At 37.3% G+C, this 16,531-nt stretch overlaps 1 protein-coding gene across 2 annotated transcripts in view; it reads right to left on the reverse strand.

Annotated features, from left to right (window-relative positions):
• The window catches only part of LOC134533226 (coiled-coil domain-containing protein 18-like), a 140,440-nt gene that overhangs the window by 46,248 nt on the left and 77,661 nt on the right, over window positions 1-16,531 (reverse strand). For both annotated transcript variants that reach the window (XM_063370625.1, XM_063370624.1), the window contains exon 16: window positions 13,781-13,861. In XM_063370625.1, the coding sequence (XP_063226695.1) occupies window positions 13,781-13,861 (81 nt within the window). The remainder of the gene's footprint in view (window positions 1-13,780; window positions 13,862-16,531) is intronic.

Below are 16,531 nucleotides of genomic sequence, written 5' to 3' on the forward strand. Positions count from 1 at the left end.
CCACATAGTGAGACAAGAAACACCTGTGCTGCATAGGTGCTAGGTGTCTTGTTTGCAATGGTAAACTGGGGTACTTAGCTGTCATATTTAACAAATAAAAGGGCCACCTATCAGTAGATAATGTATCTTTGGTGTGGATGGAAACTGTGTAATGATTAACCTAGAATCTAGAACTAATTTTTAAGAACAGGAACCGAACTGAGAACCGGAAAAAAAGCAGAACAGACACATCACTAATCCTAATCCTGTTACAATTGTTTAATTTATGTTATAATTATAACTACATTTACTATGATAGAAGAGCAGTACAACATTTTGTAGTCAACACAAACAATGCATATCTAGAGGTTAACATAGAAACTGCATGAAATAATTTTAAATAGTTGAAATGATAGTAAATTTTTCAAAATCAAACTTTGAAGGCTCTGCCACACAGAAAGCAGCCTGTCATGGTAGGAAGCGATATCCGACCGAAGTGATAAGGCAGTCTGGTTGTATTACGCAGTATTGCATAATCTCTATTAGACAGAATGTGGCCTACCATCTCCCGCTAATTTTTGTCTCGACGACGAGTAATCCATTAGTACAAAACTAAAGATTAGTCGCTGACCGCTGGCTTTGAAATGAGTGAATAAACTGAAAATTTAATTGAAACTGTACGTAAATATAGGTGTTTGTTTGAATGCTCACACAAAGAATTAAAAATGTTTTAAAGAAGGCTGAAACATTGAAAAAGATAGCTCAAGAACACCATGATATGACAAGTATGTATTATTTTATTGTAAGCTGAGCTTTCATGGCCTAGTGCATGGTCCTCAGCCTAGTTGATCTCAAGTCACCGCCAAAGAAATCTAAATGTGATCAGACAGCTATTCATAGTCATCCCACAACTGTAGACTTCAAATTTGATGTATTGAAGATGGAAGATCTAATTAAAAGGATTGTTTCCCTTAGTGACAAGGTTGATGAACTTAAGAACGATAATACTATTCTCAAAACCCTCTCGATGGAATCTTGTTCTGAAACTGCAGATATTAAGAATGAACTGCATGAAATCAGAGTTTGCGATCTCAGAATGGGAACCTCAAAACCAATAGAAAATCTGTTAAAACTTCATTGAGCACACGCAAGGTTAGAATGCATCATGTTATGATATTGCAATGTGATGATGTTGCAACTACTGTTCTTGCTGGTGACAGCACTGCTGACCTACATTCGGCTCGCGATGAAAAGAATGCTGTCAGCGATGGTGTCACCAAGATCAAGATGGATATTTATTTTAGTGCAAAACGTAAAAAAAGCACCTATGCAAATGGGAATCAGAAACTTTACGACACAAAAAACGGTTGAGAAACCTGCCTTCAAAAAAACAAAGGCACCGTTTGTTACTCGTCTTGATCCTTCTGTTCAGGAACAGGAGAATGAACAATTTATCGCACGTGAAAGTCGCGAAGCTCCGGACTAAGTATGACACATACTCTACTTTGCATGTATCGGTCCTTGTGGGTGACTGTCAGAATAAACAATATAGTGTGTTGGCCAAGTGGGTGCCATATTAGCCTCTATCATGGAAAGCTTTACCCAGAACAAGTGGCTGCCAACGTCTCTACCCAACCGAACGCTAACAATGCAAGCAACACAAGAGGGACCAGCCCGTCTTTCCAGTCTGCTTCCATGTCTGCCTTATTACCAACACAAGTGCCAGGAGGAGCTTCCTAATTTTCTCCCTCCTTAGTGCATTCTATCCCTACAGATTATGGCTTATTTCATCAAAATGTCAGAGGTCTTAGATCTACATCTGTAGAATTTTTTGATAACCTGCTCAATTCCAAACACCATATTATATGTTTAACAGAAACATGGTTTAACGACCTCATTGTCAACTCTCATTATTTTACGGACAATTATCTGATCTTTAGAAATGATAAGAGATGCAGTTGCGACTAGGGTTCTGCGAATATTCGAAATTTCCGAATTCGAGTTCGAATTTTTTGATATTCGATTCGTAAATTCGAATCAAATTCATTTTACAATAATTCGACTTGACATCCCCCTCCCCCGTTTTTAAAAGAAATGTAAATGGACGATTACATCTTCCACTTACAAAAAAATATTACATCGAAACCCCTTATTTACGTTTTCTCGTTATTTGAACCATTTTATTTCTGTCCCGTTTTAACCTCATTTGATGTAATGCAATGAATTCCAGTTGTTTACAAGGCGCCTGCTTTACGTAGTTTACGCTGTTCGTTCTGATAAAACTGCTTACTAACTAAATTAATTCTGTTACAAAGTAATCTGATGTGTAAATCGTGTTTTAAAGACTTTTTAAAAGTTAAAAACTTCATCTTTAACGTCTAGGGAGTTGCTTTATACTGCTTATAAAAACGTAAGCAGCGCCAGTTTGGTTGTGTTGATTCCTGTATTCCTGTATAGAGCGCACGCACGTAGTCAAAAATTGATATTGATAGCTCGCAGACTGCATGCACGCGCGCGCTCTGTCAGTAACTGAGTTAACCAGTTATGCGTATAGTTACAAATCACGTTCTTGTTACGGGTTCCTTTTTTTTACGTTGAATAAAATGGTTTTATTGCATCACTCATTAATTTAAATTATTTAGCTTTCTTTCGCAAAGTCTACTTTTTAAATAAACGTACTTTCCATGAATAGGTCTTGTTTTTATGGATTACTTTACATTATTTTTTGCATAATAGTATTCTCCGTTCAGTCTTACCTGAGTTTTGGAATAAACAAAGCCTCTTGTAAACAAACATTTTCATTGACTGCCGGCCGCCGCGCACATTATTCCTGCCCAAGAAATAGTCCCTTGGTTACGTACCATTTGTAAGTATTTTTACACTGCCTTTTATATAACAATTGTTGTTATAAAGCATTATAGCATTTCACGATTAATATCCAATACAGTTTAATATGTCAGCAAGTATTTACTTACAATTATGTTAGCAGACGCCGTGTGTACAATGTACAGTTGATACCCGGCGCAACAGCTGTATTTCGGATTCGCGCGCGCATGGTTTGTTATGGCTGACGCTGGACAAGGTTTTGTAAAGCATAGAACGGGAAAGCCTTTGAAAAGTGCACAGAAAACTATTGTGTTGAATGTTTTTAAAACATTTTCAGACAAATATCCGGATTGTCGTGTGAACGATATCGCGAGTTTAATTGCGGAATTTACTAGTGTTTCGAAGAGCAGTGTGCTTCGTGCAAGGAAAGAATTACAGGACACTTGGACATTAACAACTCCCGGGAAGAAAAGGAAACTTGAGTATCCTGTTATCAAAACTTGTGATGATTTTGTGAAGACGGCTATTAGGCGTAACGTGCATAGTTTTTTCTTCGCAAATGAACCACCTACACTGAACAAAGTGCTACGGTACTTCCTGTTATATTACTTCTCCGTTATTTTATTAGCACCGACTGTACTGAAGTTTGTGTGTTGCAACTAGTGCTTGGCACGCAAGATGAATTCAGCCTATCACTTGCTGACGCGGTGCAGTGATATGACGGTGTTTGTTTATTTCAAAACTCAGCTAAGAGTGAACCCACGGTCTCACCCCTAATTATAAACTTTATTTTAGAATAAAATGTGCGATGCTATGTGATAAAAACGGTAAATTTTTTTTTTTTTTGACGTGACGTCTAATAAATCGATGAACGCCGGCTGCACGCACAAAAAAGTGTCCCATAACTCACATTGTCCCGTTACGCTGTGTCCCGTTACGCTCATTGTACGCTTGCGCTGCATCTATCTCTCTTCCACTCGATTGAAACAACCATCGATTTGACTTTTTCGAGGCGCATTAAACTTGAATCACTCCCATTTGTTTCGTACTTTTCATATCATCGTCCTATCCAACAGAATAACACAGATTGGAAGAAGTTAAATAGCAAACATGTATAAAAGTTATAGTTAAAATAATCTCTTCGTTAAAGTAATAAACATATTTGAATTAATGAGTGCAAATAAAAGTAAATTCATCAATTAAATTGTAGATTTCATTTCACTTCTTTGTATCCATACAAAGTAGTGATAATTCAATAAAAATGATTCAATTTTATTCATAAAAATGCATTCATTTCATCAATGTTTTGTTTAACGTCACGTTAAACTATCGTCCGTAAACCGACTTTATAGACAACCAATTTTTTTTTCTTTTGTACCACTTCCTTATGCTGTGATATTTTTATTAATATTTTTATCCTTGAAAGTCAAACATGCTAAATAAGGTGGCAAGTGAGAGAGTTTTCTCTACAGTAGGCAAGATAGTTACCAGCCATAGAGAATTGTTGTTGCCGCACCATGTCGATGAACTCACCTTTCTCCATGACAATTTGAAATGATTTGCGAAGTGATTTAAAGACATATAATTTTTAATTTTTTTTTAATTTTTGAGAATCTGGTTGTGCTTCTTTCAAATAGTCTCACTTTAATTTTAGTTACTTGATTTAAACTGTGAATTATGTGACAAGTTTTTCAAAGGTGGTACGTTAAAAAAAATTTATGATCTATTTTATTTTAATAAATATTCCCAAATTCGATTGGAAAAAAATTTGAAACACGTGAATTTTTTTGAAATTCGATTCGAATTGAAAAATCACAATTCGCAGATGTCTAGTTGTGACGCAGAAAGAACGTGGTGGTGGTGGTGTTCTGACTGCAGTCAATAATTCAAATTTCTCTCTGTTCAATTAACTACAGTAAAACCTCTTTGTTGCGACCCCATTTATTGCGACCACCTCTCTATTACAACCCGATTTCGAGGAACCGTGAAAAAATTGCCGAAAATCCGAAAAAAATCGGACAGAAAATAAGTTTCTTGTGGTGAGTAGCGTGTTACTGCGTTTCTCTTGCCGAGTGCTGTACTGCCGTAGGCAGCGCATATCTAAAAATAGATACCACTTCCTGTCGACCACTGTCAGCGCTTGACAACCCCCATTCCACGTCCCTTTGCCGGCAGGGTGCAGATAAAGGTTTTTGTGGCAACGTGTTTACGTTTAGCTTTTTGCGAGTGTCTAGTGTGGTACGCAGTTAAGGCAAAGCTACCTGCTGGATTTTTCTTGATTTTGATTACTATCGGTTGACAATACACAGCGACCGACTGGATGCACGCCCGCCTCGAATTGTTTTATCTGCCGCAGCTATGTTTATTTTGACAGCTCAAGCAATTATCTTTTACCTAGGGTTGACAGAAAAAGTTCGCTTCATCCAGCATAAAAAAAAGGCTACGCCACTTATTCCCCACGCAGGAAACACTGGCAGCCGTCTGTCTCCCCCGCATTTATCTTTCTTCTAACATTCCACGTCTAGTCTCTCGCGTGAGCAATAACGAAGCGACCACCCATTGGGTCGTTTTATGCTTTATTTGGTGACAGCAGCTTGATTTTATTCGGTATGTTCCTTTTCATAGGACCCTTGCTATTAAAATACATTTATATTTAAGTTTGAAAGCTTGTAAATTCCTTGCCAGAGATGACTGAACTCGAACTTGGTGTGAAAAGAGACACATTTTGACCCCTCCCTCACCGCTTTAATACACCATTCATAATAGCCCAATTTTACGGGAGAAGGGAGGGTGAAATAAGCATTTTCTCACTGAAGGTTTTTCAAAGGAAGCGAAGTTGGGAGAACACTAGATGGTTTGTGTGACTGGGAGGGATGAGCTAGCCTTGAAGAATGTTATAGAGGGGAGGGCGTCATGAAGCCGCTGCCACCAGCCAGCTAGCCGGGCGAGCTTCGTGTGCGCCCACTCGCATTGCAGAACCTACAGCTGCCATATTTTTAAAGGATATGTCCCATTATTTTTTTGTTATTCTTACATGAACATTATTACAAGTATTCAAGCTGACACAAAAATACACTGTGTGTTAAAATTAACAGATTTTAATGATCTTTCCTTTTTTTTTTTTTAAATTTTTTTTCTGATTGTCACATTTTGGTCAAAATGTCCAATTTTTTGACGGTTCCCGAGAATGTATTCGTAAAATTATAGCTTCGTTAAATCCGGGGTTCGTGACATCGGGGTTCTAGTGTATTTAACTAAGGCAAGCAGAAAACGTACATGTAAACTAACCAGTAAAAATAAAACTGTCTTTTGACATATTTTCTTTAGAGGTGGCCGGTAGGACGACGGACTTGTCATGAATGTTGAAGTGTTTTTAAAGCAAAGCCGTCTAGCATTGTGAGTGACAGCATCCTGCCATTGTACGGCTGGTTTCTTGGCGAGTAGCGGTTTTGAAGGGGGTTGAAATGAACTGAAAATTTCGGAAAACATCTATACGACCCTATTCCTGGGAACCGTGAGGAGTCGTTTCAGAGAGGTTTGACTGTAATGCTTTTGATTTTCCTGGTATTGAAGCAGTCTGGATAAAACTCAAATTAACCACAACTAAATCTGTAATTCTTGGCAATAATTACTTACCTCCCCAAACCAAAAATATAGGTGCGACGATTACGCGATAAAAGATGGTATTTAATCTTTTTTACAAATTTCTTGTAAAAACTGGGGAAGGCACGGTCTTGCAACGTTACAAAGTTCGATATACACAAGTGATAGTATTCCCCTAATTGCTCTAGCTTCTTATTAATTTCATGCGCCCACAAATGTCTTTTCTTTTTCTTCTTTGTGTTTTAAAATGCTCATACTCAATAATAATATCAAAACAAAAGTGCATTTAACACCCTAGAAGATAGCAACCTGACTGGACTGCTCACACAAAGTTATCGTGACCTATGTGTAGGGTCTGGAATTTTTCGCGATCGCGAATTTTGCGAATTTCGCATGAAAACGCGAAAAGTAAGTACATTCGCGAAAACCACAACATTTATATATTACACTGCGAATATATCCCCGAAAAGTACCATTACTGTAGAATCCCCTCTGATGCGTCCATTCCGTTTATACGACCGTTTTTTGAGAAACCGTGAAAAATTTGAGCAGAGAAAGTCGAAAATTTTAGTAAAATCGGCTGAAAAACAAGTCTGTTACACTTTGTTGGGTGCTATGTGTTCATGTTTATCTTGGTGAGAGCTGTACTGTAAGCAGGCAGGCATACAAAAGACAGCTAAAAATAGATACCACCCCTCTAGACTGTCCACGCGGCAGTGTCTAGCCGAGCTCGGCGCGTCCACTATCGCACGAAAAGCCGTCTCAGCTGCCATGTTATCTTACCTTCCCGGCCCACACGAAAAGCCGCTGAGGTAGCTTCTGCGAGAGCGTTAAGCTGGACTCCCAATCATCCGTTTCATTCGTCCGTCACCCGTCCGTCCGTCAATTTCGGTCCGTTATTTCTCTTGGAAATTATTACCGACTCTCAATCATCCGCCATCCGTCCGTCGTCACTATTCTAAAATATCAGTGCTACAACTTTCCGCCACATGCTTTCCCAATTGTAGTTAACTTTTGGAGAAAATAATTTACTTGGGATAATTAACTTTTGTTTTTATGAATGTGATAAGTTGACAGGCGGGAACCGTGCTTTGACAAGTGGATTAAAAATAACATTAGTCATGCCAGCAATAAATAAAATTATGCTGCTTTTATTACTGCGTCAAAGGAAACAGAAAGAAGCTATTTCTATCCAGGCTTTTTCCCTCAGTTGCTTATCCCGATAGTCTTTGCTATATATATATTATACAAATGCTCCCTTTCCCGGACGTAATTTATCAGCATTTCTTCCGAAAAGCTCATTCTCATAAGCAATCTTTACCGTTATTATGACAATAATAATCTGACAATACGACACAGCCTTCTATATATTGCAAATTGAAAAAAATCGAACACTGTTTTCGGAAAGTCGTATTGAAGACGATCGACTTAACAAGGCGGTGGACCATCCGTTGGTCCGTCAAAAGCTAAAGCTTGGCAAGGTTTTGACGGACGGACGGATGGAATTTTTCAGGCCATCTGATTGACTGCAGGTCACGTGATTGACGGACGGACGGATGAAACGGATGATTGGGAGTCCAGCTTAAGAAACTCGTCCGGCCAGGCTGGCGGTAGCGGCGGCTTGACGTCATACGTGACATGACGCGACGCTTACCTCTCCATCCCCTGCTAATTCTTCAAGGCTCATCCCTCCCAGAGCCACAAACCATGTAAAAACACCCTCTCCCCCTTTTCCAACTAACATTTCAACACATTCCCTCCCTTATTTCAACCTTCTGCGTGAGAAACTGTCAGCATCCTCCTCCCCTCCCACACCGCGTGCGCCAAAAGCCAAGTTGTATAGTCCATTCTCAGTAAAATAAATAATTTTATGGGCTTATACGACTGTCCTTCGCCGTTAATAAATACTTTATAAGTTTAAGTTATTATGAAACAATTTGTTTATTAGTCACACAGCAGTTTCTGCTGAAAAATCACTAATACCTCGAATTTTATTGAATAGAAAAATTTAGCAGGGCCGTAAATATATTTATTTTACGGCATAGTTACTTTTCCATCTGCATTCCAACGTTTTTATTTTTTATTTTTTTTATTATGCTGTTAAGGGAAGTGGACAAGATAATTGCTTCAGCTGTCAAAATAGACATCGTTGACGGCAAGGGCGGCCGCGCATCCTGTCGGTCTGTCGCTGTGATTATCTACTCCAAAAACATGTCACAGCATTTCAGGATAGCATTGTTCTTATATCTTTCGTTTATAGCCGAATGTTTTCTACCTGATCCACACAAGTTCCTTTGCCACGTTTTGAACGAAAATAACCACCAGCCGGCTAGCATAGCCAAACTCAGGTGACGCGAATTCACTTAGCACGAGTATTTATCAGAACCCATTGTTCAGGGTATGCGAGTCTGAGGTGTAATATGAATTTAAAAAAGTTGTCTTTTTTACTCCATAGACTATTTGATAATGAAATCTATGCGAACAAAGGCGATTTTTTTATGTATTTGGATATATTTGGGGGGGGGGGGGGGGGGGGGGGAATTGGCCCGAATTCTCGCAGGATTCTACGTATTTGTCGTTCACTAATACTCACGTAAGGTTAAAGTATCATTTAACCCAAAAAATTCCATTGACAAACACCTGAATTCGGCTAAGCATGTGGCATCGGCAGCAGAAAAAAAAAAAAGAAAATTTGTAGTTGCAAACATCTATAGCAACGTGTCTGTTTTGTGTAACTGTTTTGGATTTAATTGGCTGTTATTATGCATATTAGTCTATTCCTAGTATACATGGATTGTTCATTAAATTAAATATGTAAACTATTTAATTCAATAACTGCACAATTTAGTCAACATTTAAAATACCGGTAAAATTTCCATTGCATAACGAAAATACCGACTTTAAACCACCGCTTTTCTAATTTGAAAGTACCGCTTTTTGCATACTGAAAACACTGAAATTTTCCAGGCCCTACCAATGTGGCGTTCCCATATCGGGACCACCTGTAAGACCGCAGGATAGCTTCCCGCCCAAACAGACGCTTTCTGTGAGGTTGAGCCTTTAACGTTGAAATTTTAACACTCAATATTGTCAATATTTTAGACTATGTATTATGGATATTTTAAAAAAAAAGTCAATGTTTATGACATTAAATACTATATGTACCTTATTCCTGCATGACTTTTAAGTAGGGCCAATGAAAAATGGTAAATAAAAAAGGCCCATTTCGGTGAATAAAAAGAGTTATTTCGGTGCCAAATTTCGGTGAAAAAAAAATAGTTTAGTTAGAAAAAATAACTATTTCGTCATTATAATTTTATACACATGTATATGTTTGATGGAATAATTGTTTTATTTGGTCGAAATTTATCAAAAACAATGTTTTGAAGTACATTCACATCTAAAATTTAGCACGCTGCATTTGTAATTAAAATTCTCAAGATTACATACAAAAAAATCGGAAACTGATCATAAACGTTAGTGGCTCAAGTCCATTTTGACTACCTATCTCTGAAAATCAGCTATTATATATTTCCTGCAAACTAGTCCCCACCAAAACACTGTACTTATTCAACAGTACAGAGTATTGTTTTTTTTTGTTTACTTTTTCACCGCCTCAACTGCGTGTGCGGTATTTGTTCATGTATATGTTGGCACTCTTGGCCGGCATTTATTTTCGTGCATTGCCGTGACAACTACGAAAATAAATAGTCGCCTCGGCTAGGACGCCCAAATACAACAAATAGCATTTTGAAAGTTATGATTTGATTGGCTAATATGGAAGTGACGCTATTTTTCTGGACTGCGTTTGGCCGATTCAGAGAAAGGAACGAAGATTGAGTTAAGGCCTATCGACGATTGCGTCACCAGACGCATTTGCGGTCGGCAAAATAATGTCATTTTTGCCGTTTTATGGCCTTCTACGTCTCGTAGGAACGTGTGCGACGACGGAGACTGAGTAGGCGTACGTCTGGATGTAATAATTTTCATTCGTGAAATATATGGTTCTAGAGTAACTTGATGCTTAGTTCCAGAACCCGATGCTTTGTTCACCTTGTGCGATGCTTGAAATTTACAGTGTTTTCACACGTGTATTTTATTTTCCAGTCGACTTGCACATTACAGAACTTGCACATCATGATGCCTTTTTCTTTACTGATTATGTAAAATCCTTCAGCTCTTTCGAAAACACAACTTTCGGCATTTTATACGTTTATCCAGTGACCACGGTAATATGACCAAAATGACACAAAAACTTTCAACGGAAAACGATCATAGATGCGGAAGAGAGACTTATTGCATCCACTCGGAAATAAAGAACTTAAACTCGACAGACACGCACTCGTGAAAACAAAATCATAGAACATTTAGACACTCGTAACTACCAACGCCATCTGTGATTTGTCCACTAGTAGCTAAAGTGATAATGTTTATTGCCACGCTCTACTCTATGGGTGCTAGAGAAAAACAAAAGCAAAGATGGCGTCTCACATATAACCTCTTGGAATAATAAACGTTTTGTGCAAGTTCCAGAATGATTCAACGTGATTTTTCGCGATAAAAAAGGTTAATTTCGCGCGAATATCGCGATTTTGTCATATTTCGTGAAAAACTACGGATTTCGCACATCACAGCAAATTTCGTTAAAACGAAATGCAGTATATTAACGTCTTATCACTACCAAGTAAGGTTATTTGTATTACACATCATGTGCAAGTGATTTTTTTAAAATTTCGCGATTTCGTCATTAACGAAATTTGACTACCCCTACTTATAAGAGATCACTGAATGTTCAAGACAGTTCCACCTGCTGATGTTGAAGTCAGATTGACTGTTTTAGAAATTGTTAAAATCAACATGGTAAGTGTTATCTAAAGTTGCATGGCCCTTCTCAGTGGCACTAGATAGAAGGCCTGTGCAAAGCTTCTGCTAAGCAAATCTAATTAGAGCTCTTTAAGATAAGCAATTTGACTTCACAAGGAAATTTGCTGTTAATTTCTTTGAAGCTTCAAACATGATGCAGGACTACATGTATGTTGCAAAGCTTTGAATCACTGGCAGCCTAAGATTCGCTGCATTTATGATCGCACATAATTGATTTTGTGCGCGATTGTTTTAACATTCCTCTTAAATGACAATAAATACTTACTTAGTTTATTAAACATAAAAGTAAACTGTTAAAATGTATTTTTTTACTTCACTTCAGGAGTTACTTTATAAAATAAGTTTGTTACTGCATTACTGGCAAAAATAATCACAATTTGATTTGACCTCGCGAATATTTTTAGCATTCAATACAAAATTCATATACCATTAAAAAGCTAGGATTTGCACAGACCTACTGGATAGGTTAGACATTTCTGTACACGTGCACAAATCAAGGGTTACCAAAACTCACACGTGTAGTATGAACACTCAGAATGTTAACAAGACACTATAAGTAGAGGTAGTCAAATTTCGTTAATGACGAAATCGCGAAATTTTAAAAAAATCACTTGCACATGATGTGTAATACAAATAACCTTACTTGGTAGTGATAAGACGTTAATATACTGCATTTCGTTTTAACGAAATTTGCTGTGATGCGCGAAATCCGTAGTTTTTCACGAAATATGACAAAATCGCGATATTCGCGCGAAATTAACCTTTTTTATCGCGAAAAATCACGTTGAATCATTCTGGAACTTGCACAAAACGTTTATTATTCCAAGAGGTTATATGTGAGACGCCATCTTTGCTTTTGTTTTTCTCTAGCACCCATGGAGTAGAGCGTGGCAATAAACATTATCACTTTAGCTACTAGTGGACAAATCACAGATGGCGTTGGTAGTTACGAGTGTCGAAATGTTCTATGATTTTGTTTTCACGAGTGCGTGTCTGTCGAGTTTAAGTTCTTTATTTCTGAGTGGATGCAATAAGTCTCTCTTCCGCATCTATGATCGTTTTCCGTTGAAAGTTTTTGTGTCATTTTGGTCATATTACCGTGGTCACTGGATAAACGTATAAAATGCCGAAAGTTGTGTTTTCGAAAGAGCTGAAGGATTTTACGTAATCAGTAAAGAAAAAGGCATCATGATGTGCAAGTTCTGTAATGTGCAAGTCGACTGGAAAATAAAATACACGTGTGAAAACACTGTAAATTTCGAGCATCGCACAAGGTGAACAAAGCATCGGGTTCTGGAACTAAGCGTCAAGTTTCTCTAGAACCATATATTTCACGAATGAAAATTATTACATCCAGACGTACGCCTACTCAGTCTCCGTCGTCGCACACGTTCCTACGAGACGTAGAAGGCCATAAAACGGCAAAAATGACATTATTTTGCCGACCGCAAATGCGTCTGGTGACGCAATCGTCGATAGGCCTTAACTCAATCTTCGTTCCTTTCTCTGAATCGGCCAAACGCAGTCCAGAAAAATAGCGTCACTTCCATATTAGCCAATCAAATCATAACTTTCAAAATGCTATTTGTTGTATTTGGGCGTCCTAGCCGAGGCAACTATTTATTTTCGTAGTTGTCACGGCAATGCACGAAAATAAATGCCGGCCAAGAGTGCCAACATATACATGAACAAATACCGCACACGCAGTTGAGGCGGTGAAAAAGTAAACAAAAAAAAAACAATACTCTGTACTGTTGAATAAGTACAGTGTTTTGGTGGGGACTAGTTTGCAGGAAATATATAATAGCTGATTTTCAGAGATAGGTAGTCAAAATGGACTTGAGCCACTAACGTTTATGATCAGTTTCCGATTTTTTTGTATGTAATCTTGAGAATTTTAATTACAAATGCAGCGTGCTAAATTTTAAATGTGAATGTACTTCAAAACATTGTTTTTGATAAATTTCGACCAAATAAAACAATTATTCCATCAAACATATACATGTGTATAAAATTATAATGACGAAATAGTTATTTTTTCTAACTAAACTATTTTTTTTCACCGAAATTTGGCACCGAAATAACTCTTTTTATTCACCGAAATGGGCCTTTTTTATTAACCATTTTTCATTGGCCCTAACTATAAGGAACACTCTGAAGAACAGTAGCATTTTCCTAAAATGTTATTTTTTTAAAATATACATCAATGCAATCAAACATAAAATAACAATTATGTGTCAGTTTAAAACTAAAATCAACATCTGTGGAGAAAACTACAAGAAATAAATAGTGAACCAAGCTACAGTTCTACATCCAAGCAAGAGGTTTTTCTCATTTACCACTCAAAGCAGATAGAGTGCAGAAGTCAAGCAGATGTATTGAAACAAGGGGTCGTGACAAAGTCAGCATGCAGAACCATGTCCGGGTAGCACTATGCAGTCACATGCTTCTACAGCGCAGCACAGATTAACTACGGTAAATCCTTCACCTGGCCCTTCTCTTTCCGTCGATGCCTCTCTCCAGACTGCAGCAACCTCATACTCTGGTCAATATCCACAGCCGAGCCCATCTACGAAAGAAACAGTTGCAACACCAGCATTAATGCATCACATTTCACTGTCATGCACGGCATTTCACCTTACTGTCTTCCCTGCGCAAAATTCTTCACCACTTGCACCATCATCGACATTTTCTCTCACCCAAGAACCCAGGAGTCTAACCATTGCTTAAAATGAATTTTTTTTAATACACATACTTTGTTTTTTACCACTTGATCATGTACAAAAGACTCTCATCTGTAAAGAGGTGAACAAAAAAACTAGACGGTAAGCAAAGCAAGGTAGACTTAATAACAACTCTGACCACACAAAAAATTAATTCAAGATAATTCTTAAAATATTAGTCAGTCTGACAAGCAAACTTCTTTCCTTTTTTAATTTCTGTAAAATTAAAACTGAGTCACAGGAAAAGGTAAAAAAATTGGCATAAAATTTGGTCCAACAAAGTAAAATTAACTAAGCATTTTATCAATAACAAGTTCAACTCAAGTACCAAATGTTCTTGCATGTCTAATGTGAAAAGTTTTTTGCAACAAATTAAATTTTAAGTATAACATTAAGTGGATGTGTTTGGATAATTTAAACTTGCTGAATGCTTAAAATCTATACAAATTTATGGCTTAGAAATATCCCTTAAAAATTATATGTAATCCTTTATTAAAACACACAAAGATTATTAAAATCTAGTTTGGATCTTATGTGTTATGTGTATTGCTATTTTTTAAATTATATTTGTACATTATGTTGACAATGAATTTTAAGCAGCACAATTGACTCATCACATCAATTATAACAATTAACTTACACCCATTTTACATCCCTACCGTCATCCCCATGGAGAGCTTGTGCATGCGTCACATGCCAAGCACCTGTCATGCAGTCAGCCTGGGAACTGAATGGTCACACCAGGACTATAAAATAGAAGCTGTTACTTGTAAAATAAAATTAGAGAAGGATCTATGCATTGTATCAGCATCCAGATATTAAAGTATTACACTGTAGGAAAAAGGTGACATATCACTAAAATTGACACATGACTATGTACAGTAAAACCTCGCTCGTACGGCCCCCGGTTCGTACGTACACCTCGGTCGTACGTACAGATTTTCAGAAACCGTGAAAAATGAGGCAAAAAAAAAAAATAAAAAAAAATATATATATATATATATATATATATATATATATATATATATATATATATATATATATATATATATATATATGAAAAGTGTAAGAAATACGTTAAAGTTTATTAAACTACAGTTTGCAACCTGCAGCGTTTATAACAAATATGGACTACATACACATTGTGTCACAGTAAAAAAAAAAAAAAAAAAAAAAAAAAAAAAAAAAAAAAAAAAACAACAACAACAACAACAACAACCACGCAAATTGACGGAAATTTACTGTCAATAGCGCGCCGTACGCGGAGAAAGGTCATTGGCTGTTACGGCGCGGCATAGCCGCCGGCTGGCTCTCTCTGTTCTCTGAGCTGCGCATGCGCAGTATAACTCACTCTACGCTCCGCCCAGACTCGTGACCTTCCATCAGCAGCCAGCCAATAGAAGCGAGCGTAGCGGAAAAAAAAAAGCTCCACCTCTCGTGTACCAGTTTTGACCAGTTCTAATACCAGTTTATTGGTATACGCACCAGTTTTCTCGCTGCCGTGACATGTTCAAGTTTAAGTTCATCGTGATGTCATGATACCAATAATTAATTATTTACGATCCCAAGAAATAAATGGTTAGTTTAAAAAATATGCGTCAACTGTACAATACTTCCGAAATTATAAAATACGTATAAAACAACAGTTACCAAGACACCGCTCATTTTATCTAGTGAAGTTTATGTCTCGTACCAGTATTTCGGCTAAGTTGTGACATAAATACAGTATCAGAACTTACAAGCAGCCACGTAATATAATATTCCCGACAGTAACGTTTATACATTCGTGAGTTTACGTTTTTCCCTCGTGCATTATAGGTTGTCTCCTGCTATAATTAGTCGGACTTTTACACGCCTAGGCTTAAATTATTACATGTTTAGAAATAAAAGCAACTTTTCATGTTATAAAATATGTATTTTTTGCGATTTAAAATGTTCATTGCCGACTATAAACGTTAGGTTTTTCACGATGTTTTTAGGCCTACTAGCTAATCTTATCTACACTTAAAGTACCCACGGTATATTTTTATTTGAGCAAATATATTGTATGTTAATTATTATTTTATTGATATAAAATATAAAAATAAAATGTAAACACGGGGCTTACGACACTGCCTTCAGTGTCGAGTTTCCTCCCCCCCCCGTTTCATTAGCTCAAGTGTTGTTTCTGCACGAATAGGATATAATTTCGATCGAAAATACATCAGCATAATATATAGACACAGCAGGTCTTATCCTGTGGTAGCAGGACACGACAACAGCAGTTCATTTCCCGCGGCAGCGGGGGATAAATGTTGGTGGGGGGGGGGGAAGGAGATTGCCACAAATGGATGTAATTTGGCCTCGCTGGTTCGTACATACAACTCGGTCGTAAGGACAAATTTTGGAGAACCGTGAGTGTACGTAGAATCGAGGTTTCACTGTATTACATATGCTAGTAGACTAACAGCAGTAAAGGCAAAGTTTACAGTATTTTATCTTAATTGGAGCATTTTCCTTATGCTAATTTCAGCACT

The sequence above is a fragment of the Bacillus rossius genome, chromosome 6 (assembly GCF_032445375.1).
Source record: "Bacillus rossius redtenbacheri isolate Brsri chromosome 6, Brsri_v3, whole genome shotgun sequence".
Classification (NCBI taxonomy): domain Eukaryota; kingdom Metazoa; phylum Arthropoda; class Insecta; order Phasmatodea; family Bacillidae; genus Bacillus; species Bacillus rossius.